The following is a 25,185-nucleotide window of genomic DNA, read 5'->3' as shown; positions in this document are numbered from 1 at the left end:
CAGGACGAAAGCAGAAAGTAGTGGACCAAAGCACCAAATCCAAAGATTGAGAGATCTCTCTAGCTTGAAATTATTTTTTGATGATCAAAGTTCCTACGATCACAGGCATAAGAATATTGGAGTTCACTAAGCTGGGCATTGACCATCTCGTAAGTCTTAATCAAGGGGACCTCCCCAAATCTGCCATTAGATATCATTAACGTAATCAAGTAGCCGTTTGGCCTTCAAGCACTTGCGAAATAGCTCAGTTTGAAAGCGAACCACAGATTATATTATAGCTTGGACTGAAGACTTCTGTTCTTATTTGTTGCAAAGATAGTCTGAAGCATCAAACTATGTATGAAGATGAAATGTCTGAGAGGCCCAGGCACTGCCTCCCTCGTCGAAGTAAAGGCCATGGAATGTGACAGCATCCTGAGAACAACCAATGAATCAAAGTAAGAACCCCAAGCATGGGGATGAGCCAATAACTCCTGACAAATGGAAGACATGAGGTAGTAGCTACAGTGTTGGGTTCGGTGTGGGGTCTTTGTTAGGTAACCATTGCCATACCGAGCCCATGTGGGTATTGGGTCCAGTTCCGACGTGATCCGATCTCCATACTGATCGATCTTTGTATAATTGAGGGTGAGAGCTTTTTGATTGCTTTTGTTCCAGTTCTTGTCGTTTGACTTTGTACCCATGCAATTAGATCCTTGTAGTTGTAGATTTAGGTGATTTATATGGTACTCCCATGATTGAGGTAGTTTGCATGCAACAATCATAGGCTCACCAGTGCCTACCGAGTTCTTCGTTAGATTTGGTCCCGAGAGAACTAGGGAGGGACCAAGCTTCGTCTAGTCTGGTTTCAGGCTTTTTGACAAACAGATGCCAGATGCGGGGTATGGAGTCCTCCTGCTTGAGAAATATCAATCAAACTTTATGTAGCTTTCCTGTGCAGCTCTCCTCCATAACAACCACTACAGGAAGTCATCCGATCCTTTCTCCTTTTCCTATTCTTAATATAAGGTTTCGTAGTTAAGAGTATTGAGTTAGAGGCCCAACCCACTGAATCATTTGTGGGCCTGATATGACTATTTAAAGCTTTTAAGCAATTAACATAGCAACAAGAGAGGAGCAGCATACTACCCTTAACTCAGCCCACCAGCCCAGCCCAGCCCAGTCAACATCTTCCATTTACAAAGTTTAATTGTTAACGGATCGACTTTATTTATCTACGGCCCGATAAATTGCTCGACGGCGAGGGCGGCGGCTTAGTCGAGCAGCGGACAGCGGTGGCCGCCGCCGTCACTCGCTGGCATCTCGGGCACATCGACAGGGAGGACGCCGGCAATGGCTGCCGAGAGTGCGGCGAGAGAACGGTGGGGGGCGCAACCCGCAACGCTCGCAGCTCCTCCACCTCCCGCTGGAGACGGCGGTTCTCCTCCGTCAGTGATCCGAAGCATCTCTTTAAATACTCGCACTCCATCTCCGTCTGCTTCAATTTAGTCCTGCATCATATATATTATATAGATTTATTTATATCCTTTACCCAATTTTGAAAGAGAAAAACATTGAAGTTGAGCCACACTCCTCGTATTCCCTTATTACTCACGAATAAGGTCATTTTATATTTATCGAAACGCCTCGCTTCGTACGTCAGAGATGCCATGCAACAGTACGAAGCCAGACTAATTAATGGTACTAATATATTGCCAGGATAAATAATGTTGAGCGAGAGAGAGAGAGAGAGAGGGAGGGGGATGGGCATGCATGCACCTTGCCCTGCGGTTCTGAAACCATACTTCCACTTGTCGTGGCCTCAGCTTCAGCTTCATCGCCAACGCATCCTTTTGCTTCTGCCGTTACAATATTCCATTTGTTCGTTACTTTTTATTTATAATTTGCATTTACCACCCCATAAATGTCGCCATTTCACATATCTCGGCAAATATTTCGTAAACTGACAAGAGATATTTGACTCACAGAGTTCAAGGTGTGGTTCTGCCTAAAGCTCTCCTCCAATAAACGTGACTGCTCCTTTGAGAGACGGAGCTTCTTGGGCCGGTGGGTCCCGCCTTCCTCAACCTCCTCTTCTTCCTCCACGCTTCCCATGGGGAACTCCTCCTCTTCCATGCTCGCAGGCTGGTTCATGTCCAGCTCCCTCACGTTATGGCATCCACCCCCTTCTACTTAATCACAATTTACGAAGTAAACCCCCGGACAGATCAAAGTAAGGTAAAAGAAGCAGAGCAAAATATTAAAAAAAAAAAGTTAATTACCAGACCCAGAAAAAGAGCTCAAGCCAGGGACCCCAATGGTAAGCTCCAAACCGGAAGGTGGAGGGGCCCCTCGAAGGTCCCCCATCGCCAAATTAAACTTTACCAGGGGAGTGGGGGTAAAAGTAAATAAAACAACAGGAGGTGGGGAAGGTAAAAGGTAGGGAAGGGGTTATGGGGGTTTATATAAGAAGCAAGGAGAGTGAGAGTAGGAGAAAAATAATAGACTTTTTATCTAGGCAGTAAATGAGGAGCTGTGGTCCCCAACAAAGGACTTGGCTCGACTCGTCACGTCAAAGGGGACAAGAGGTGTGATAGCCCACTTGAAGGCGACACGTGTCTCTACGCATGGGGGCTTTTGCAGGAGATTTGCCGGCAAGTCTCCCTATTTGGCGAAGCTGATTCGGCTTGTCGTGTCGGAGGTCAGCCGCCGTAATCATTGGAGAAGACTAAAATGTTGCTATCTGAGTGTGTGTATATATATACATATACCCATCATTATACATGCAATGTCCATGTAATCTTGGATTAGATCGTCTGTAATACTATCATTACCTATATAACTATCAATATTGGTATGCTTACAAAGTTTATGTATGGAGTGAGAGGTCTCAGGGCAAAGTACGCACGAAGAAATAAATGAAGGGCAATTTTGGGAGGGAGGGAGGGAGGGAGGGAGGGGGGAAGAAGTAGTAACGCCTCACGAGGTTATGACTTCTACGACTGAGACGGGTGAACGTTTTGTCGCTCAGATACCCCATCAAATCATATCTGTTGTCATTTATTTGTGAGTTGTTTCCTCCAAGCCAAATAGTGAACTTGTAAATATACTCTTCCTTTTAAAAACTATTTCTCAAATTTTTAACTTTCAGCCACCACCCAAGAAAGAAAGAAAGAAAGATTTTATTTATTACTGGTGGTTGATTTTTTTTTAAAATTTATTTAATCGTTCGAAAGCCCGTAAATTAAGTTCATGTTTACCGGTGGATGGGTATCCGCAATTTCACTGGATAAAAGCATCTCATATACCAAATATATACTCCCAAACTTTTATATGTGTATATATATCATGGTTTATGTCTCTCATACATTAAGTCCACCGCTTAAACTCCATACATAACCATGTTGTATTTGAAGACAAACTGAACGACAAGCACACATTAAATAGGGACTCCAGCACGTAGACAAGCAGAGATAACTGGACATACTTAGGTCCATAAACAGACACTTTGACTGACACCACTGCATTAATTTAGTTCACTCACAAGATGTAGGACTTATTCGGCAAGGCCAGGGCATCAACGGCGGCGGCTAGCCGGCTCCTTCTGGGAGTTGAAGAAGACGGTGGCCACCGGCAGGCCCAGGTCATACTCGGAGGCGAATAGGCGGGTGTTGAAGTGGGCCCTGGTGTGCACCGGGCCGATCACCGGAAAATGACCCCTCTGCTGGAACAGGACGAAGACGTAACGGTGGATGCCCACCGGCGGGTGGGGCCCCATGTACGGGAGGATGTCATGCCCTGTCCAAAGATTTCCTTCCCATTTAGATATATTTAGGCCCATGGGCCTTTTCTTGATCAGGCCCAATAGCTTGCAATATTTGGTAGAACCTATACCTATCTAGGTTACCAAAATTGATAGAATGGCTACAATTGGGAATTGGATATGTCCAATTAACCTCACAAAAAAGTTATTTAAGAAGAACAATTTACACAATTTTAGGAGAATTTTTACATCATAAATTCATGAGATGTAGTATGTGGGAAAGAAATTCTATTACCTTTTGTTGGATCTGTTCCACCAGGTATGTCGACAACCAGCCTAAAATTGCAAACGAACGAATATGAGAAAATGTAAAAAAATTTGAAAATATTGGAAGAATTGTGGAGTCCATGCATGATACAACAAACAACAACAAATCATCTTAAATTTCTGCTAATATTGGCCCATACCAGTGGATCACTTCCTTCATGCGGGGATCGCTAGGGCTAGGTGCATCTGGATCAGTCATCACCTGAATATAAAATTTGTTATATGTTGATCTCACTCAAATACACATGTACATTATTTTTTTGTATCTAGCTATGCATGTAATGGCCATTAAGTGTATGTGCACAAATATACTAACCAGGGTATATAGATCGGTACGCTTGCCAGATATGTGAATTGTTGGGGGATTGACGGCAATTGATGGCTTCACCTCACATCCATTATTCACATGCTTTGAACCATAGTTGACTGACATATTTATGGTGGGCACAAAGAGGTCTACCACCTCTCCGATTACCCTTCCTACGACAAGGGGCTCGACGAAACTAGCCATGACCACCAACACTTTGAGAGGTGAAGAGTGAGGCTAAGGGTGGGTGATATAAGAGGGATTTTATAGGAAACTACAGTGGCTATTCTCTTGCTATTTTTAACCTAAGAAAAGTTACATTGTGATTAATTCAGTACATAAACGTGTCACATAAGAGTATCCAAAGATTTTGACATTTGTATCACAAAGATTTGCTGATTATCGTGGCAAAATACTTTCCTTTTATTGTTGAAAAACAATATTACCATGATGTCATGAGGATATAGTATTATGAAAATGTGGTTAGTGATGACCTCATTTGTGTCTCCAAGTCTCCAAAGTTTTTATGGAAATTAAAAACATAGAGTACGGCTAAGATTAATAACAAGAAGCTCTTTTGCATGGAAATTAAGAACTTTCTGAGTATTCTATAATTGTATGACACACAATTTAAAACTTAAGATGAAGGCAGATAGAGTTCTTGGGTTATTTTTCCAACAAAATTAGATGAATTATGCACTATAAGATTTCGAGTAACAATATTACCATGTATGTAGATTCTCGTGTGTTGAAATATAGAAACGGTTGGAGTTACTCTCTAGGATTGTGGCGAAACACGTGAAACACTGCTTATCGAAACGTTTATGTAGAAAAGTTTCCTACTTAGCTAGTGAGAATAAACTTAGAACACGAATGCAAGTAATGGCATAAATAATATTGATGTATATCCTGCAAAACAAGAATTAGTTTTGGGATATGAACTCACTACTTCCTTGCTTAGTTTCTTGCAACTCGTGTTTTGTATACCAAAACATTTTCTCTAAATTGCAGAAATGTCTTCTAATTATTACAATGAGATTATTAAGAACAGTAATTCCAAGAATTCGAATATGTAATTTAAATACTGCTATCCACGCCTCTATAATTGATTCAATACTTAGTCAATTACTCAAGGACACTTTTATCTTTGAATGACATTCGAAATCTTTCCATTTAATTTGATCTATGTTACAAACTGTCGTACATAGTAAGTAGGTATATAACATAACTTAGTTCTTGAAACGTATAGTTGTGGTGTTGAAATTAAGCACTATATGATACTGTATCAAGAAGTAACTCATCTAACGCAAGAAGGAGGCCTTAATTTATATATATATATATATGTCTAGTTACTAGTATCCAAATATGCCCTTAGAGTAGATAGATGTACAACAGTTGATAGCACTAGATCTCTGGGAGGAAACTTGTCCTCATCGACCCACTTCGAATCAATCTTTGGTCTTGTAAGCCCACTTGCCGAGCTCTACTGCTCCAGACGAACGAAACGCCCCAAGAGAAACTCCAACGTTCTCCATCCCCCGAGGCCCGAGGGGGAAAGGTATGTGCGTTTTCCGTTACGTAAGACACCCACCACGTACCACCTCTACCAGTACTCTCTCTCTCTCTCTTTTTTTTTTTTTTTTTTTTTTTCTATGGAAGTTTTGAACGAATACTTGAATCAAAATCGAGCGAAAGGGAAAACGACAAGCGGAGTTAGGAGGAGGGATAACGGCAGGCTCCATCTGACGGCGGAGGACGGGCCCATCTGGCCGTAGAGGAGGGGGAGGGGCAAGCCGCCGTCGTCGTCGCCGTTAGCGGCGCAGGTGGTGGGGTCCGCGTCGGGGGACAGCATGAGGGCGCGAATCACGAGGGCCGCGGTGGGGAGGTAGCGGGCCCGGTCCTGCGCCAGGAGCCACGTCAGACCCATGAGCTGGCATTCCCTGTCCGGTCGCACCCACGCCTTGCTGCGGTGTGCCCCGGTGAAGTTACCGCCTCCGGCCGACTCGCTCCTCAGCTGTCACCAATCACCATGCAACGAGGCCAAAGTTAGGCACTGTGTATTAAACTATTAATGCACCTCATCAAAACTATATCAAGTTAACCTTGTGAGTTGTGATTGATAAGCCCGTCTGATTGATTCCTGACACTCTGCCCTCTAAGACGTCGTCTTTAATTTTGGTGGTTTCTAATAATTTCTCTAGCTATGTTTTCATCTCCTTTCAAATCAGTGAATAGAAAGAGATGCATGAGATGCATAGGGAATGCATGACTTTGCTTGCTAAGTGCCGCAGAAGCCTAGAGATTAAAACCTCCTTCCATGCGTTCACGACAAACTTGTTTACATACTCCGATATAATTTATTTATTTTTACATCATGATCAGCGAGGACTCAGTGCCAGACTCAGTATGGAATGATCGATCATGAAAGATCTGCCAACTTGCACTTAATTAGCTGCATGATAAGAGGCTAATGGCAGTACCCTATGCATTAATTAAACTTTATAAATATATATGTATAAGTTTATATACACACAAACTTTATATTTCTAAAAAGACCCAATATGACCATGGTGGCTCCCCTATCAGGTAGCTGGGCGGGATCTCAATTTCAGAAACTGAGAGGGTGATATACTGGACAAATAACAAGTTACTAGTTTTTAAACCCTTTATATTTAACTTAACCCGTGACGTACTGCAGAAAATGTGTGTGCGTCTATATATATATATATATATATATATATATACACGTCTAAGTAACTGCATGCTTGATTCCAACATATAAACATATATCTTCGTCATGGAAACACTGTGGTCGAATCGGACGCCAGGTAACGTCCAAGGGTGTCTTGCACGAGTGGGAAACAAAAATTGGGGCTTTGAAATTAACACGGTGGGATTTAATACTATATACTACGTTACTGCGTAACAGTATACGTGTATAGATATCGATGACATAATAAATTAACCATCAAGATGTTGCGCACGAAGTTTGAAGCAGTCTCACCTGGTACAGCGCGCGGAGGCACCTATCGCACCCGCCGACGCCGGCCTCCACGCACTCCCTCTCGAGCCTCTTCCCCGTCTCCTCCGTCGCCACCACCCACCTCCACCCATCGGATGCCACTTGGAACGGCCCGGGGCAGGTCATCGGCCGGAGGCGGATTCCGCAGTAGCAGTACGCGACGTCGCACACGTCGCTGGGGCGCGGCAGCGTTACGCCGCGGGCGGCGAGGGCGTCCTCGGCGGCGGTGGCGCAGAGCTCGGAGTCGTCCGGTGGGAGGGGGAGGGAAGCAGGGCGGGCGGCGAGGAGGGCTGCGGATCGGGCGGAGTAGAGCCAGGCGGCGACGGCCGGGCAGCATAGGTAGTGGGAGAGGGTGGAGCAGGCGGCGGAGAGGAATGGGAGGAGGCCGGAGGGGAGCTCGAGGGGGCACGGGATAGTAGCCACTGATTGGTCCGGCGTGGCAGGGACGGTGGCGGGAGGAGAGGAGGCGGCGGCCGAAAAGAGTAAGAGGAGGAGGAGGAGGAGGAGGAGAAGGAGTGGGGGCATTGCTGACCTTGGGTTTTTGAGGTTGGAGAGTTAGTGAGTGAGTCTTAGTTAGTATTCATACACGGTGGCTTGATGCATAGGATTCTCTGCATTCCGGGGACTAAAATTTAGATATTACGTCACGTTAAAATCGTCTACATCAACCCGGCAAAACCTCCACTCCCAGATTTAGGAATCCCTCGCTAGCGAGTTTTTGAACAAAACAAAGGGGTCTCCTTGGACACTTATTTACGATTGTCCACCAATCAAACTAAATACCAAGACGGTCTTTTTATTAAGTCAACTCCCAGGTAATTAGTTTAACAAACAACCCTCTGAAAAATTTAGTCATTTATGTATGAGAAAAACAGCTCAACGTTCCTTTTCTTAAGGGTAAATACTTTATATTCCTCTAATTACGATCATAATTCTACGGCTATAATAACATATTTTTATACTCCGTACTAATTCCAATATCATGTTGGGTTAACTCACCAGATGACTCATCCTTCTTCCTCTCAGACGACAACAAAGACTACTATCAACTTCTATGTCATAATGATCTCTTATTAGCTCATCCTCTATACGAAATAGTTGCCTTCCTACCGTTAACTTTATGAATAATTTTTTTATTTAAAAATAATAATTAAATATCATAATAATTTTATTTTAAAATATAAATATTATTTATTACAACTATATTTCATATTACATATCAACCTAATTACTAATTTATTTTTACAATCCATTCCATCAATCTATTTTATATCAAATCAGAGACTATTTATAATAATTTAAAATACTTTTTATTTTTTTTATTTGCTTTATATTACATCAAAAATAATTATTATATTATTATTTTAATATACAAATAAACATAAGAATAACTATTTCTAAAATAAAAATTTAGTTTGAAAATAATAAAGATAAATATCTATTTTAAAATTAATCTTATTTCTAAAGTAAATAAGTTCCTACTGTTTTTGTTGTCATCGAACTCTGAAAAGAACTAAATGGTTTAGTGCTTCTAGTATTTAAGTTTCTATTTCGAGAAAAAAAAAACCTGAAGAGTTTAGTGCTTCTAGTATTTAGGAAAGCGCTAAACACTTTTAGTAGTTTTTATATTAGAATGATAAATAGGTTTACAAGGAGACCCATTTTGATAAATAAAATAAAAAAAGGTCCATGCTAGGTTCGGCAATTATTTGCCACAGAGTATACACAGATACACTATTTTATGTCTAGCAAAGGCCTACCCCAGTCCGTTAGCTTTGTATCCGAAATGAAACGGGAAAAAGAAAGGACCTGTTTTACTTTGGGTTGGAGTCTTATTAAGTCTCGTCCCGTAACGGGGCGAGATATATCGTGGTACGAATCATATATCGGTCGGCAAACACCGACCGAGAGACGAGTCGTTGCGGCGAGATGGAGCTGTACGAGCAATGGAAGGCGATCCTAAAGATCCAAAAGTTTCGAAGGATGGTCTCCTACGCAGGCTTCTACGGCTTTGTCACCCTCATCACCTACGCCTACACCAGCAACACGTTCGTAGCCATTTCTTCCAGAACCTGCTCGAAATTTCTACTAGTTTAGCATCAATTTGTTATCTTTCTTTATTGGCCTTTATTCCAGGACGAGAGCTGGGTTTTCGAGGGCCGATCAGTACTACGCCGCTTACCCGGCCGGGATCGAGCTGCTTACCGACACCGCAAAGGTTTGATTAATTTCTTTGTTAAGGAAGGGAATTTTGAGAATTTAGTGTGTTTTTTTCTTGCTTGCTTCATGTCCGAAAACTGTTTGTTGAAATGCCTAAGTTAACTTTCATGTAGTAGAAGAATAAGAACGAAGGGTTTGTGCTTACGTGTATAATTATGAATCTGGCAGATGTACAAGGCGGCCCTGGGGTATTGCTTTGAAGAAGAGGAATGGGGTCCGATAGAGTTCTCTGTCATGGCAAAGCATTTTGAGCGCCAAGGCAAACCTCCGTATGCTTATCATGCTGTGAGTAACAATTCTGCTTCATGGTTTCTTAATTGTCATCTTTCTCAAGGAAAACAATGTTTCATATCGATTGCTATTTGGAAATCATTAAGAATTTTGTGCTACGATCTTGAAATTAGTTGTACAATTCAACAAATTTCAGGAATTTTACCATGACTACAACATGGGAAAAAAAATAGAAAAGACCTTGTAAAATGCACTTCCCTAATCAGCATTCTGGATAACGTTGGATGCAACTGCATAAGCTGAGGCATTACCTTGACTCCTTGAATAGAACGCATCTGCATTTGGTATAAGCATAATCTGGCCAAATAATGAGTCCATGGGTGATTTTAATATAGCCTCGCACTGTTGGTAGATATAAACGGGTTAAGCATGCAAAATAAATGAGTAGCTATTTCAACAATTAGGTATTGAACATTATATGTAGATATAGCTCTTGTTTTTCTTATTACTTATTTCTTGAGAAGAACTTAAATTGTTGCAAAAGTTCTCTTAAAAATTCAATGTGGTATTTATTATGTTGCAATGTCCTAATATAAACTTCAGTAGATTTCAAAGTTCTATGTTTTTTCTCTCTTAATCCTTTTATCCCATTTTCCTTGTTACACTTTATACATTTCTAAATTCTACCATGTTCAATGTGTTCTTATTTGTGTCTAGTGTAGAGTATGTCTGCCTACAACTTGGATGCTGTGCATTTCCTTGTAACTACAGCCGCTTCTCACTTCATTTTCCCTATTCCTTAAACCTTACTTTTTTACCAGTTCCTAGTGTTATGTGTGTGCCCACATTGGGCAAGTTTATGCTCTACTATGCCTAGCTAGAGGTCTGAAAAGTTTTGGCTAACCGTTTCCATCTATCTAAATGAGTGAAAAAAAATGTTCATATTAATCATTTTCGTACAATACTAGTCTTTTTCTGCCGTTGCACCGATAAACATCTGGAAGTTGGATGATACTAACATTTCTCCTCTACGTCCATGTATGCTAGAGGGATCATTAAAACTATGAATAAAAAGCATCCCATGTTGTAGTAGAGCATCGTGTAGGCACTTGTTGGGGTCATATGCTTGTAAAGTTCCCCAAGATGACCATTATTACTGTGCTTATTGGATATTGTACATGAAGCAAAATAAGCATTAAATTTTCTAAAATGAATGGTTAAGCACCATCTTTTTCCCAGAAATACATGGCGCACCTTCTTTCCCATGGACAACTCGATGGTAGCGGCTAAGGTGGGAAACTATCGAACTCCTATTTCATCATATTCAAAGTCATATGGATGTGAACCTTGTTCGTAATATTACTGATGGAAGAAGATAGCTTTCATGGATACGTTAGCGGTAACTGCATTGAGTATGTGGCTCTATTTGATCAATCTCCACTGGCTGTAACTCGTCGTGTTTTCTCGAGATCCGTACTGTTTGCTTCAGACATTGTAATTGAAATATCCTATTAAAGCAGGGTACAAACCTGTATATTTTACACATATTGTTGATAATTATACATTTCTATTAAACTTTTGCTAGATTGTCGTAGTTAGTATTTTGGCATACAGGCACATTATATTCGTACAAAAGTTACCTCGCTGCTACTTTTCTCTGCTGTAAAGATACCCAGCAGGTTTTCTATTTAAAGCTTTCTTTTCTGGCAAAATATCTAGCCCTTTCTGCTGTAGTCCTTCGATCTGCCGTTAAGGAATTCTTTTTTCTTTGAGAAGAATTTAAAGAAAAGTTAAGAGAGCATATGACATATTGCATATAATTATAGCCCTTATTAATGTAGCTCGTGTTACTGTTTACTTAATTTAAATTATCCTTACAGAACTAATTTTCGGTAGTCTGTCTATGCAAAGGCTACATGTGATATGCATGCTAGATTTAGTTTGTGCATAAAATTGTGCACCTCTCGTCTGACACTGGCTACTTGATCTGCAAGGAAGAATAACTCAGCTTATAGATCTCAACTTTGGCGTGGGTGAGAGTAACCAACCTGTAATGCTGTCCCAGTAACGCAGGCTGCAGTACCATAATACAGCAATGGAAAGCAAAAGGACTTTACTTGCGTCTCTGTACTACCAACATAGCTTTCTTTCTTTCTTTCTTTCTTTCTTGAATAAAAAGAGCTGTAAATCCAACATAGCTTTCGATACGATACGCCGGACGATCAGTTAAACTGAGATGCATGGGGCAAAGACAGTCTGAATAGTTAGTTATACAAGGTAAGTAAAGCTAAGTCAAACAACAGTCTCGATCATCTCAACAAGAAGCAATCGATACATTAAAGCAACCTAGTATCAGCAAGGCACACGAACCCACTAGCTAACGTGAGTAGTGTGCTTCAATATGTCGGCATATGCTCCAAACTTTCTCCAGCATCATTCTGTAGAACAGCGCTAAACAGGAAGTTTCCAGAAGCAACCTGACGATGGCAATAAAATTGTCACTTCCTGCTTTGCTTTAAATAAAGTAAGACTTATGTCAATGTACGTCAAAAGTAATTTTCTCAAGAAAGTAGAAGGAAAGGAGAGGTTTTCAGAGGGGCGTCAGGGACAATCACTCAACTCCTAAAACAGTGCTGGAGAAATTGCGAGGACTAGCTCTGTTCCAACAGCATATCTTGACCATGCAATGGGTTGATAACAGATAAGGCAGACAGCACGGGAACATCTGAAAAGGGGAAAAAGAAAAGGTACACTATAAAGAAGAAACAAGTGTGTATGATGCCAACAAGATCTTGCCGTGCAAGGAAAAATAAATAAATCCAATTCAAGAACCTAAAACTAGATTTGAAAATATCTGTTTATAAGCAATCTTATTCCAATGATATTTTCTCAAAATCAGATAGAAAGAAGTACTATGTAAGTTCGAGTAAAAGAAACACAATCAGTAGAGGAAATTAAAGCAGAAAGACAAATTCTACAAGGCTCCAAATTAAAGTTTCCGTCATTTTAATTTGTTTTGAACCATATGAAATAAACCATTTTGACCCCCTAAATGAAAATCAAACCAGCAGCAACATATATGAACACTCAAATGTCAATGATGATGGTATCAGATTGGCTTCCAGTACTTTTATGTAGACCAAACTCTTCTATAAGCTTTAATGTCCAACTTCTATAGGCTAGTGTCTCGTTCACTGGTTAAACCAAATGAAAATCATTTGCATATACTTACCATGCCCTTGCTAAAGTAAACAAGATAAATCATGACATCCTAATAATATTCATCTCTCTGGCAGTACGCTCACCGCCGTTTTTCCATAGACATACAATTAAATCTGTTTGAACCTGCATGGAAGTTCCTGAACACTTCATGCACAACTGAGGCAATTCCAGAAAAGACCCAAGAGCTTCTTTTCCTCAAAAGGCTGTACAGCTCAAATAGGAAAAGAAAATTCTACAAGGTTCTTAAGCTCTCATTAACCTCAACATTACACCAAGTGAACCAGAGATCAGTAAAGAATAAGAAATCAAAAGAAGAACCAGTAAAGCGAAAAAGAAAGAAAAAGGATCACGCCGCCCATTCAAAAAGAGGAAAGATATACATAATCTATACATCAAGAAAACCAATATGCTTTCTAGTAAGAATGATCTATAGCCCATCAGTAAATCCAACCTAAATTGACAATGATACCAACTTATTTATAAATATGATAGAATTTTCTACTTTTAGAAGCAAACTCTAACTTACTGTCTTATGCAAATCAGAGTTCAGCTGCATAGCACAAGGTGATTTTGGCCATATTATTTCCTTCTGAGATCACAATAGATACCTAGATATATTCTGGAAAAGAAAGGAAATGAGGATGCAACATAAAAAATGGGGCAATATATACATATATCCAAGAGTAGCTCCTCCAAGGTATCTCACTTCAGGGCAACAGTCAGTGTGGTCATAGTAGTCACCTACTCACCTGCATATCCGTCAGGGAGTTTTACTGGAGAGCTTCACATTAGGGCTCTCCGAGCTTATCTATAAAAATTTTCAAAGATTCAAAATTTTCCTTTTTAATCCTCGCAATAAGATAATGTAAAAAAAGCAATTAAATAAAATGTTGTCCTCTTCTCAACCGCCTTAAACTTTGGGATATATTACTATTTACTAGCTTATTAGAGACAACTTTTCTCAAGTTTCTTTCCTAATTTGGGACAAATATTTGGATCACTATTTCAAGAGTGTAAAGACTAGTGCTGAAGAAACAATGTAAATGGATGAAATGATAAACAAATATGCTTCCTTCCAACTTTTTGGAGAAAACAAAGCTGGTGCTGAACTTAATCAACTACGCCATATTTAATTGCATCTTTGAGAATTTAATAAAGCAATGTACTGTGGGGTCACCTAGAAAATATAAGTTGAACGACACATTGAACTACAAAATTTAAGTTCATATCAAATCATATTCACCTCACACAAAATGTCGTAAATCTGTCAACATAAAATTGATATGAGGAGCTGAACTACTTTTCACAAAATGAAAAATATTTTCACAGGGGACTAGAGGAAGTATAAAGGTTTTCAAGGGTCTGTTTCCTCCCTGTAAAATGAGGATATAGAAGACGTACTTCATAAAAGAACTATGTAATTGCCTATTAACAAGTTCGGATTAAGAACTCAACACAGACACGCATAACATTCATACATATACATGTATGACCTATGTGTATATGTAACTATGCAAGTCAGCTGATATGCATGCATTAATCTGTTAATTGGAAACATATATATGTACATATGTTAGAAAATGAATATGTACTTAAACATATATATGACAGAACCAAAAGAATGCAACAATGATAACTGACAGAAACCATTCTACAGACCAGTTCGTGCTTGCTTTAATTGAGATCCTCCTTTCTGCTTCTTCTTTGAGCGCTTTTTGGAGTTACTGGAGCTAATGGGTTGAATAGATGGTCCAACCAGCAGTGCTACATCTTTAACTTGATCTTTTTGTGCATGACAAAACTCATCAGATGACTGGAATGTTGTTGTTATTAAATTGCCCTGAGCAAGATTTGGAAGTGGCATGTCTACAGTTGCCTGAATACTATGGTCACCTGAACATTCTTCCTCTGATTTCTTAGGTTCAGGAGAAACTGTTTGCATCCCTGCAAGTTGTGCTGGAAGGGATTGCAGTGCAACACAAGGTAACTCAGCAGTTTCTTGAGTATCTTGAACTGCCTTAATAGGGAAGCTGCTTGCTTCATTCCCCACAGGCACATCTAATGCCAAATTTCTGCTCTCCAGTGTAGTGGGGACACTATTTGTGTGGGTCGCAAGATACAACCTTTCTTTTGATTTTATAATCTGAGACATGACTGTCCTTGTATTGGAGCTTTCTGCAAGATTATTACAACACGTCAATTTAAGTTTATTCTGATTTCATAACAAATGTTCTAAATATCCATATCTTCTAATTAAACACAACAAAAACGAACCTAAAATGGACTTAATAACAACACGTGCTGCCCTCTGTTCAGCTTCTTTCTTGTTCCTTCCAGCATCACCCATATAAGTTTTTCCATCAAATGTTACAGATGATACAAATATGGGAAGTAACCCTTCCGATTGAGAAGTTGAGTATGTTGGTTTGCTTATATTCACCTTGACAGCATGCTCATTGAGAATAGACTTGCAAAATGTTGTATCCTGGAAGACAGTACAAAAAAGTATGATTCCAAAATATTTCTGTAACCATTTACATAATATTTAAGACATTGATAATTTCAGTCAATATTTCTGTAACCATTTACATACTATTTAAGAATCCATTGACTATCTACCGGATGTCAATATAAATAGTAAACCAGCTAGTCTATCCCCAGAAAAACTTTAATAAACCACATGATAGCAATGCAATATACCTGGAGAATTTGGAGGATACTTTTATCCATTGTCTTCCTAGAAAGAGCCTCAAGAGCAACTTTTGCCACATCTTGTTCGGCTTCTTTTCGGTGAGCAAATGTTCGAGGTGATTGGAACGTCTCACCATCAACCAGAACAGTAGATCTGAATTTTGGTGCATGGGGATGCCCTTCATTAATAGTTTGATAAATTGGCATGGGAATGCATGATCTTTGAGTGTACTCTTGCAAACGGTTTTTATGCATGAGTTGCTCTGCCAAACCATGAAGACAAAACCTAAATTACGACCCTTGATAACGGAGATCACTTGCACTTTTTTACCTCAAATCTATAGAGAAAAAAATAATAATTTAAAGATGCAATTAACAATACAAACATAATTATTGCCATCTTATCTACTTTTATTAGGCCACTCATTTCCAGGCACTGTTAGCTAATTTCAATAAATACCGTAAAATAGAGGAAATACCAGATTACACTATCAAGTGAAAAGAGAGAAAAAAAAAGGAAAAAGAACGCGAGAAAAATAAATGCCAATCTGAGACGATAACATCTTAGACCACTTCTAGTTTTGACGAAACACCGGAACGAATCAAAAGGGACAAACAAACCAAATCATAGACAAAGCGTGAAAGGAGGAGTTCGTGGAGCTACAACGAGAGGAAATATATGCTATGATTCTTCAATTCACAACCTAGGGTTTACTAAACTTACCAAGGTTTAGTTTTCATTGAATGAAATCACCAGAAGACCGTAGAGAAATCCAGCATATTAGCTTAGGAGTAGAAGGGACTCACCAGTAACAGATCGCGCTGCGGTCTCCATTCCTAGCGATGCAGCGTAGAACAGAGAGCGAAGAGGGAGAGCGGAGGATAAGAGTGTGGGAGGTGAAGGAAGTAAGAGCGAGATAGAACAACGGCAGCGTTAAAATTGTGGTTCCGGACATACGGTTTGTCCTATGTACGAGATCATTCGGGAACGAGGAAGAAGGCTAAAATGCGCCTGTGGTTAAGGATTCAAGGGCCACGGCCAGGGCCAGTTTTAGTTCATTCATCTTGATTTCTAATTCTAAGGTTAGAACCGTTGGTCTTTTTTCGTAGCTTTTAGATCCAAATCATAATTCGTGTGATTGGTGTCGAGTTGATGTAATTAGGATCCATATATTATATAATTTATGATTCATTAAAAAAATTGACCTAATTATCTAACTTAATTATGTCCATAAAAATATTAGTTCACGAACATCCATGCACATTTTCTTGCCCATTTTCTTGCCGTGAGCCTATTCATGAACTTTGCGGCGATTTAAGCAGTTGCTAGTAGAGTACAGCATGAAGAATAAATCTAGACATCGATTCTTGGCCCCAAAGGACATTGAGGCCAAGGAGTTTTTGAAGTTGCCAGATGAAACATGCCGTGAAGTCTTGCCACGAATCTGGCAGCTCTCATTTTAAAACATAGAGATGTTTCAAAAACTATCGAGGGATATTATACGAATAAGAGATCAACAAAATAATGGTTAGATGACTTACTTTTTCTGGAATTAAGCGTGTTCAAAACTTTTTGATCATGGGAAATTGAATATCCACCCAACATTTATAAGAACATAGATTAGATTACATTTCACAAAAAGGATGCGGGGGTACCTACTCAAAGCTGGGTTACGCCTACAGCAGCAGAGACATCCATCCACTACCTCCAGGAATAATGTCCTCACAATTCTCTCTCAAAAAAGAAAAAGGAAATTGATACAAAGGAGCTGAATGATGCCATCAGAGAATAAAGTGGCTAAAAGTCGACTTCTTGAAAGAATTTTAGCTTCAATGAAGCAAATATGAATAAGGAAATGTTGGTAACATTTTGGGGGCTAACATCCAAATCCTTTACCCATTCATAATGATCTAAGAAAGAAAATTTCTAGGCCTTCATGTTATGAAGCATATAATCCAGCTACTTTCTGAGAGAGCCCATCAACCCCCTCATCTGTGTTCTCAGAAATGCGTTCCTCCTGAAAGTGCAGAATATAATTCACATTATCAATTAGTTAATAAACTTTATACTAAGGAAATCTGGGGAGAGGTTTCCCGACCAAAGTAGGTCTTAGAATTAACTCGTCTTTTGCCCATAGAATATCTGCTAACAGTTACATTGGAAACCATGCAACTCCAGTTTATGCTCTCGTAAATGGCAACAGCTGGTTCACAGGACACTGTGACAGGCGTATTCCCTTACCAGCATTTACTGGAAAAGGCCACTCATAGCAGAATGGTAAATTGAAATTGCCAAGAATTTGAGCAAGCAAGTAAAAGTATTTGAACCAGAATATAAATGACCCAACTTTTTTATTGAAGTGTTTCCCGTTCCTTTCACAAACGTGCTCTTCAATCCCTTTACCTAGTTCAAGCAATGCCAAGGACAAAAAATGAACTGCTACTATGTGGTAGTCCAAGAGCTGTAAAGGGCAGACTTAGCATGAGCTTGAACTCACGAGGTATATTCTTACTACTACAATGAGCTTACTGAGCTTTTCTAACAAGGTCAGCAAGTTTGGATTTATTCTCCTTTAAGCAAGCTCTGACCAGGCTTGTTTTGCTCACAGATAGGGCCTTGGCATGAGGTCTGAGCTTGGTTTATCTAGTTAGCAAGGGAGACCCACATTGTTAATAAGCCAAGCTATCATGTTTGTGAACAGCTCGTTTATTCTTTTCTTTTTTGGTTCAATCACAATGCTAAACCATGTTTAAATTAACAGTCAGCACCTAACAGTAAATAAAATCAAAAGGCTCATATTTTGCTTCAAGGGGATTGAGCAAAAGACATGCAAGTATAATGTCAAGAACTTACTTCTTTGTCTCTTCTTCCTTTAACAACTATACACTTAGAAGCGCTGATGCTAGCACTCTTCAGCAAGCTACGTGTACTGTAGTTTGGCTTGCTAAGACCATCTGTCACGGATGCATGGTCTGATCGTTCACCTTGCTGTAACCTTGTAGGACTTTGAAGGACAGTGCAAGCGACAGAATCTGTGGTTCGCTTTTCAACGTCATCATTGCCATTAGCGGTTTCGTTCTTATTGGTAGATACCCTCTCCCTGAAAAGAGCAAGAAACCGTAAGTTACATTTAAATGATATGAACCATAAATGGCCCCCAAGTCTAACTGTCACTGCTAAACAGGAGAGAGGAAAGTAAAATGAAATTGGCACCATCCACACAAGTATCTTGGGATAGAATATAATTACCTGGGCAACGACGCATGTTGCCGCAACATCGGAGTGCTTTTTTCACCCTTGCTGTGATGTTCTTCAAGATGAGCAAATTGTCGTTTAAAACGATCCACTCCACTATAGACAAAAAAACCCAAGGTAGATAAATGGCGATCCAACTAACTAGGTCTTTTAAAAGTTTTAAGATATGTTTCAACTTATTGGCTGTATAACCCAAAAGCGAAAGCAACATAGGTTCAAAGAAAAGCATCTACACAGTCAATGATGAAGCCAAGATGGACCTAGAGTGAGCAACTGTCCATCTAAAAACAGTGGTTTACTGTGATCTGGTTTTTTCATGCCTTGACATTGTGAACAATCTTGGTCTGTGCTCCAGATATATATCCATCTGTTCTTAACTCATACTCTGAGCTATTCCAAACATAAATAGGAAAATTAAAGAACAGGACATTTCCTCTTTTCTTGCCATGATTCTTCCTGTCCAGAAACTCATTGCAACTTCAGGAAATAAGTTCTGCTAGTTCAGAAAATTTGTAGTGGTAGAAAGAAATTAAATGTGCAGTTAAGTTGCTTTAGCTTGGGAGAAACATGCGAAGAAATTCCATCGAGTATGTGTTCTTCAACTATTATTGCACCAAGGATATGCAGTGCCTGTTCACAAGTAAAATGACAAGCGGACTTAGGTTATGTTTAGTATGATTTATGGTTGCTTTCTAATTTCAATGCTTAGTCCTTCTTGCTTTCTTTCTCTTAGTTCATCTCATCTAAAGACTAAACATTAAATGCCGAGAAAGAAGGCATCTCAACCCAAACTTTCCTATAGATAATGGAGTATTATCTTCTTTTCTCTTAGGGAAAGCCTAATGCAGCTATCTTGTTAGAGCCTTTTCAACTTTGAAGCATGCTATAGACAACCCATATTCTAGGGAAAGAGTTGAAACACTTCAAATTGTTAGATAGACATAACCATTTGCCATTCCTACACCCTCCAAATAAATTTCCAAAAGGATTAGCCATAATCATCAACCAACTGATAGAATGAGGTATACCAAGTGTAGAACACTCCATAGTCCATTATGGTGATGTTCTTAAAGTATGCATGTGTCTGAAAGTATTTATTAATCTCACCTAGGGTACATGAAGCTCATCTGATCTGCGCCACATAGGTACTCCTGCAGCATTTGAGGATGATACTCCAGAATCTGCTTGCTTGGAGAAAAATCAACCATGAGAAAAGTACAAGGTAAAAAAAGAGATAAGCATTGCAGCAGTTATGCAGTTGTACCTCTCGATAAATTAACTCGCGCACATCATCTTTTGTCAATTTCCTTCTCTCAAATTCAAATTCAAGTTTTGAGATGGGTTGTGTTGAAGGTTCACGGTCAGCATTCGCCAACCCATGAAAGTATGGATCCGCCAGAGCCTGAAGAAAATAAAAACAAGATTATCAAGATAGACAATTGTGACCAGTGATACTTTCAGAATTTTAAATTTTTTGCTTGTCATGTTCAAAAAACGATTATGGTTACTGAATCCTATCTCTTCAGCGGTTGGCCGATCTTTGGGATCAAAGGCAAGAAGGCGCTGAAGTAAACGGAGAGCTAAATGATCTGCACCAGGAAATTTCTGAGAAAATGGAACAGGTGGTTTTTTCCGCATATTAATTAAATATCTTCTAGCTTTCTCATTTCGAATCTGCAGGTAGTAAGAAAAATGACAGTAAGAAACACATAATAGATCAAACACAAACTGACAGAAAATTAGAAGTTAAGCAAAAGTACTTAAATTAATTTGAGAACTGAAAGAACAACATAGGATGCAGAATTATTCAAATTCATTCCTCTCCTTAGTAGTTTCTCTGTTTTATTCACCCAATTGCATGCTGCCCTCTCCCTTCTCTTTCATCCCTAATCCTTTCATCTTCCCTTCTCTTCTCTGTAGAGAAAGACATACTTTATCAGTTCTCTCTTACCATTCCTCCTGTTCCCTTCTCCCTCACCCTTCTATTCCCAGTTTGCTTTATTGTATCCATCAGTCTGTAAAATCTATTAAAAAGAGAAGGAAATTTTTTTGAGGCATGGGGTTGGGCTGGCCTGCTCTGGTCTGACCTGACCAAAGCAAGCACTAGAAGTGGCTAGGATTCCAGTTCAGACCTGGGTCAGTGTTACAGGCCTGATCTAACTCAGGTTTAGTTGTGCCACAGGTAAGGTCTACCCCTCCTCCAGCTGAGCTCAATACTGGGTAAGCCAGGCATAAGTGCCTAACACCTAAGTAAAACTTCATAAATTTCTCTAGACGTAGAAAGAGCCTTTACAAAGAAGAAAGATTATAATTGATGTATGGAGTTTTTTCCGCCTCTAATGCAGAAATAAGCAAAACAACCAAATTGAGCATAGTTCCATATAGCCTTCTCAATTTGGCTGATTAAGATTTCCTATTGGTAGTAATGCTGCTTTTAACATCTTCTCTAAGTTCCTGTCAAAAAAATAAGAGGCAATTTCACTTAGATTCCCTGAATTGTTACTGTTTTATGCATACACTCCATAAACTTTTTTTATTACCCAAATATACCACTTAAACTAAGAAAAATATCTATATACACCTCCTTAAACTAATAAAAAAAAATTATACGGATCTCTATAACAAAAAACTTTTTGGATCAAGAAATATATGTGGTAAAAAATATTTAACTAATGTATGTAGAAAATAGTGATAGTTTAAGAGGTCTAAGTTAAATTATTCTTGAAAATAAAAAAAAATTTAAAGATAAAGCGACAGTATAGAAAAAATTGCATCATAGAACATTAGAATATACTATGCGAATTCATTGTGTGTATACGATTAGAAACTAGAGTCATACGATAAGTTCACACAACCAGAAGAATGCCAAGCTAAAGACAAGGACAGCTTTAACATGTGAACGAGTGAAACTCATACCTTGGCATCAATAATGAATTAAGTTAATTTGTATTGAAATGTTATGATAGAATGTAAATTGAATAAGTGAATAAATTACAAGTAAAAAAGCAATAAAGTTCCCATTTTATGTTTTAGTTAATTGGGAAGGAGATATGGAGCTAACCCTAGTGATAGACTCTTGCGAAGGAGTGCCAAGAAGATCAGTCATGAGATCCAACTGATGCACCACATTCTTTCCAGGAAACAACGGTTTCCCTGTTAGCATCTCTGCAAATATACATCCTATGCTCCAAATATCAATTGCAGGAGTGTACTGCAAAATTAAACGCCAAATTCAGTAGCAACATTGCATTAAAGATTTACATATATAGGTAAAAAAGAAGAATTTAACTAAACCTAAACTAAGTTCATTAGTTGCACAGCACACACAGAGTTAGAAATTCGGATATAATATGCATGCCAAATGAATCATTCAAGAATTCTATATAATAAATTAAATTACAAGGTCTAAATGTTATCAGCAATTAGAAAATACCAACTCTTGGCAAGCAGAGGTTGTAAGGTACTCATTTTACCTTTTAGACTCTCCTTTCATCTTCTAATCCTATATGGGTCTAGTCCTACTTGTAAAAGGTTTAATTGGAATTTTGGTCTATAAATAATCTGTGAGGTCATGTAAAATCGATGAGAAGAATTTGCAAGTTCAAATATATTTTGTCAATAATCTATTTTCCTTTGCTTTTTGCAAAGAATCCCATCTTCATTCTTACATCCAATTTATCCTGAATCTCATCTTATCTCAGATCTGAGTACAGACACTAAATAAATAGCCCATAAAAAATGACAGGTCTCTATCCACTATATCCTTATCATTACTGCCAAAATTGGTCGTTTAGAAAACACTTCATCTCGTACAACGTCAGACACTGTTAAATCAGAGATGAGAACAGAAACCGCCAAAATCCTAGGTGCTAATCAGATGTGCCTAATAGCAAGAGTTAGGACATCCAAGAAACCACAAAGTACATAATAGTACTAAAGTGAAAAGGTCAAATAACTATAGATGATTCCTACTGCCTAAGTCCAAAGGAACAAGACAATGAAAAGCTTAAAAAGTTATATTACTCAATGCAAAAAGAAACTCAAATCATCTCACCTTGGAGAAAAAGGAGCCACATAATTCTGGAGCACGGTACCACCTCGTTGCCACATAATCCTAATAAACAAGAATATTGTGTAATTCACATTTTGTTTACCAAAAAGAAATTTGGCATGTTCTTTTTTTATAATAAATCACAAATATACATTTAAAAAAAATCAAGAAAAGCAAAGGGAAAAAAGGAGTAATTTCCAACCAGCTCCAAAATGGAAAAAGTACAAGTAGTTTGGAAGAATCAACATACTGTCCAAAAAATAGCTGAAGGAGCATCATTAAAAGATACACGAGCCAAGCCGAAGTCGCAGACTTTCAATTTGCAATCAGCATTGGCAAGAATGTTTTTCGGCTTCAAATCCCGATGGAAAACATTTGCTGAAAAATCAACATAGGACGATCAATGTTTGCATCATGCATCATAAATCTAATGGATCACAGCACTTCAGATATTCACCTGCATGGATATACTTCATAGCTCGGAGAAGCTGGTATAAAAAGAATTGGTGATGCTCAGGTGTTAGATCATCATTTGCCTTTATAACTTGATGAAGGTCCGATTCCATCAGCTCAAAAACAACATAGATATCTTTGAACTCCCTCCTCGATGGAGGAAGCATTATATGCTTGATTTCCACAATATCCGGGTGACGTAACAGCCTTAGGAGCTTGATCTCCCGAAGAATGCGAGTGGCATCAGATACATGCTCAAAGACATCATGAATCTTCTTAATTGCCACTCTCTCCCTAGTGTGGGTATCAATTGCAGCCCCAACCACTCCATAACTTCCCTTGCCGACGACTTCCTGTATCTCGTAACGGCTTGCTTCACCATACTCGGTGAAGAATTCTGTCTCAGCTGTCTTCTAGTTAGACAAAAGAATATGGTAAAAGCCATGCTACAACGAAATTTGTTTATAGAGACAAAAAAAGAACCAATAGGACACAACAAACAAAAATTAGTAACGGAAATAAGAACTCCGGTGCCTTTGAACGAAATATATAGAGAGGATTAAAGAGGAAATCTCAAATGGCTTAGAAAAATAGAACGTCAAGATTCTATTTTGACAGGGAATTCAATGGAACGGTGAATAAATTGGGTATGGTGACATAGATGCCTACACAAATTAAAAAACAAGAAAGAAACCAAATTTTTTTTTATAAAAAAAAAATCCAATTTAAAAACTAACCAAATAAAAGGACAGAATCAAATAAGAAAGCGACGCGACATATAACAATCTCAAAGTTACTAACAGAAACAAGTTAAAAGGGACAGAATCAAATAAGAAAGCGACGCGACATCTAACAATCTCAAAGTTCCTAACAGATACAAGTCCAGGGGTTATCGTGGAACCTTCTTATACGGATCGACCGCGGCCATCTTCCTCCGCTCCGGCACTTCAACAAGTCTAAGCTCAGAGATCCCAAGGCACTCGAAAATGTACTCTTCCTCTTCTCTCTCTTCTCCTTCCTATTCCTCCTCCACTTCCTCTTCTCTCCGGAATTCGCGCTCCTGGGACGTCACGGGCGCGGAGCTGACGACTCGGTGCGATCGACGACGCAGCCAGCGACGGGCGCCATGGAGGAAGTGGGACCCACTCCCCATATAATAGCACCGACGACGACGGCGACGGGTTCGGGTTTCGATCGCGGCATGGATTGCCCTTCTCCCACGCGCCCTAGCTTCGCGCCGCGATCGCCACCTCGGCTCGTTGAGATCGGTGCCTCCGAAAGGAACGGATGGGCGGGGGAGATTATCTCAATTGGGAGAGCGAAAGGCCTTATTTATTACTTTGGATTTACCTGCCACGTATGAATAAAAATATATATATATACTCAGCTTAAAGGTTTTTTTTTTGGGGGGGGGGGGGGGGGGGGGGGGGGGCTCTTAAATATTAACCTTTCCCAATAAAAAAATAAAAATATTCTCCCCTACCTATTCGATATCTTATATTTGTTCGATAATACGTGCAGATTTAAACGGGAGACAAAGACCGACGTTCTTTTGGACCTGCAAGGATGTGCTGCCGTGACCTTTTCATACCACTAGTCAAAGTGGGGAATTCGTAATTTTTGTCCTTCCAGCTTTGGCTTAGACAACAGCTCTTAGAATTGA

The 25,185-nt window shown here is 39.2% G+C and overlaps 6 protein-coding genes across 11 annotated transcripts; 1 reads left to right on the top strand and 5 right to left on the bottom strand.

Moving 5' to 3' along the window:
* Positions 1-1,076: 1,076 nt before the first annotated feature.
* On the bottom strand, positions 1,077-2,388 carry LOC140771114 (homeobox-leucine zipper protein HOX3-like). 3 transcript variants are annotated; one of them, XM_073112518.1, is made up of 4 exons: positions 2,267-2,388; positions 1,966-2,168; positions 1,759-1,838; positions 1,077-1,490 (listed from the first exon to the last, which is right to left on the bottom strand). In XM_073112518.1, the coding sequence occupies exons 2-4, from the start codon at positions 2,131-2,133 to the stop codon at positions 1,211-1,213; spliced, it is 528 nt and encodes a 175-aa protein (XP_072968619.1). In that variant the 5' UTR covers positions 2,134-2,168; positions 2,267-2,388; the 3' UTR covers positions 1,077-1,210. The 3 variants fall into 3 exon arrangements, with proteins under 3 accessions (XP_072968619.1, XP_072968616.1, XP_072968618.1); XM_073112515.1 differs by having other exon boundaries at positions 2,262-2,353; XM_073112517.1 differs by having other exon boundaries at positions 1,759-1,835; positions 2,262-2,353.
* Positions 2,389-3,556: 1,168 nt separating this feature from the next.
* On the bottom strand, positions 3,557-4,580 carry LOC140770364 (protein MOTHER of FT and TFL1-like). Its single transcript, XM_073111530.1, has 4 exons — positions 4,386-4,580; positions 4,210-4,271; positions 4,038-4,078; positions 3,557-3,777 (listed from the first exon to the last, which is right to left on the bottom strand). The coding sequence occupies exons 1-4, from the start codon at positions 4,578-4,580 to the stop codon at positions 3,557-3,559; spliced, it is 519 nt and encodes a 172-aa protein (XP_072967631.1).
* Positions 4,581-5,622: 1,042 nt separating this feature from the next.
* On the bottom strand, positions 5,623-7,962 carry LOC140771021 (uncharacterized GPI-anchored protein At4g28100-like). The gene is made up of 2 exons (XM_073112371.1): positions 7,381-7,962; positions 5,623-6,390 (listed from the first exon to the last, which is right to left on the bottom strand). The coding sequence occupies exons 1-2, from the start codon at positions 7,921-7,923 to the stop codon at positions 6,055-6,057; spliced, it is 879 nt and encodes a 292-aa protein (XP_072968472.1). The 5' UTR covers positions 7,924-7,962; the 3' UTR covers positions 5,623-6,054.
* Positions 7,963-9,204: 1,242 nt separating this feature from the next.
* LOC140770365 (uncharacterized) lies at positions 9,205-11,394 on the top strand. The gene is made up of 4 exons (XM_073111531.1): positions 9,205-9,446; positions 9,535-9,616; positions 9,787-9,903; positions 11,089-11,394. The coding sequence occupies exons 1-4, from the start codon at positions 9,328-9,330 to the stop codon at positions 11,137-11,139; spliced, it is 369 nt and encodes a 122-aa protein (XP_072967632.1). The 5' UTR covers positions 9,205-9,327; the 3' UTR covers positions 11,140-11,394.
* Positions 11,395-12,075: 681 nt separating this feature from the next.
* LOC140770363 (double-stranded RNA-binding protein 1-like) lies at positions 12,076-16,838 on the bottom strand. Of its 3 annotated transcripts, none has more exons than XM_073111527.1 (6): positions 16,570-16,836; positions 15,772-16,025; positions 15,346-15,556; positions 14,731-15,246; positions 12,470-12,574; positions 12,076-12,326 (listed from the first exon to the last, which is right to left on the bottom strand). In XM_073111527.1, exons 1-5 carry the CDS (start codon positions 16,595-16,597, stop codon positions 12,501-12,503), a joined length of 1,083 nt encoding a protein of 360 aa, XP_072967628.1. In that variant the 5' UTR covers positions 16,598-16,836; the 3' UTR covers positions 12,076-12,326; positions 12,470-12,500. The 3 variants fall into 3 exon arrangements, with proteins under 3 accessions (XP_072967628.1, XP_072967630.1, XP_072967629.1); XM_073111529.1 differs by having other exon boundaries at positions 15,772-15,916; XM_073111528.1 differs by lacking the exons at positions 12,076-12,326; positions 12,470-12,574 and adding an exon at positions 12,585-13,879 and having other exon boundaries at positions 16,570-16,838.
* A 496-nt stretch (positions 16,839-17,334) lies between these two features.
* On the bottom strand, positions 17,335-24,585 carry LOC140769481 (mitogen-activated protein kinase 9-like). Of its 2 annotated transcripts, none has more exons than XM_073110179.1 (11): positions 24,424-24,585; positions 23,527-23,932; positions 23,320-23,447; positions 23,073-23,132; positions 22,080-22,229; positions 20,539-20,692; positions 20,283-20,422; positions 20,126-20,199; positions 19,013-19,114; positions 18,617-18,863; positions 17,335-17,780 (listed from the first exon to the last, which is right to left on the bottom strand). In XM_073110179.1, the coding sequence occupies exons 1-11, from the start codon at positions 24,448-24,450 to the stop codon at positions 17,703-17,705; spliced, it is 1,566 nt and encodes a 521-aa protein (XP_072966280.1). In that variant the 5' UTR covers positions 24,451-24,585; the 3' UTR covers positions 17,335-17,702. The 2 variants fall into 2 exon arrangements, with proteins under 2 accessions (XP_072966280.1, XP_072966279.1); XM_073110178.1 differs by having other exon boundaries at positions 17,336-17,780; positions 23,527-23,935.
* Between the last annotated feature and the right edge of the window lie 600 nt (positions 24,586-25,185).

This window comes from Typha angustifolia, chromosome 11, assembly GCF_048772165.1.
Source record: "Typha angustifolia cultivar Huaian chromosome 11, ASM4877216v1, whole genome shotgun sequence".
Taxonomy (NCBI): domain Eukaryota; kingdom Viridiplantae; phylum Streptophyta; class Magnoliopsida; order Poales; family Typhaceae; genus Typha; species Typha angustifolia.
The sequence above is the reverse complement of the archived record's forward strand: the minus strand, read 5'-3'. Positions and strand labels throughout refer to the sequence as shown.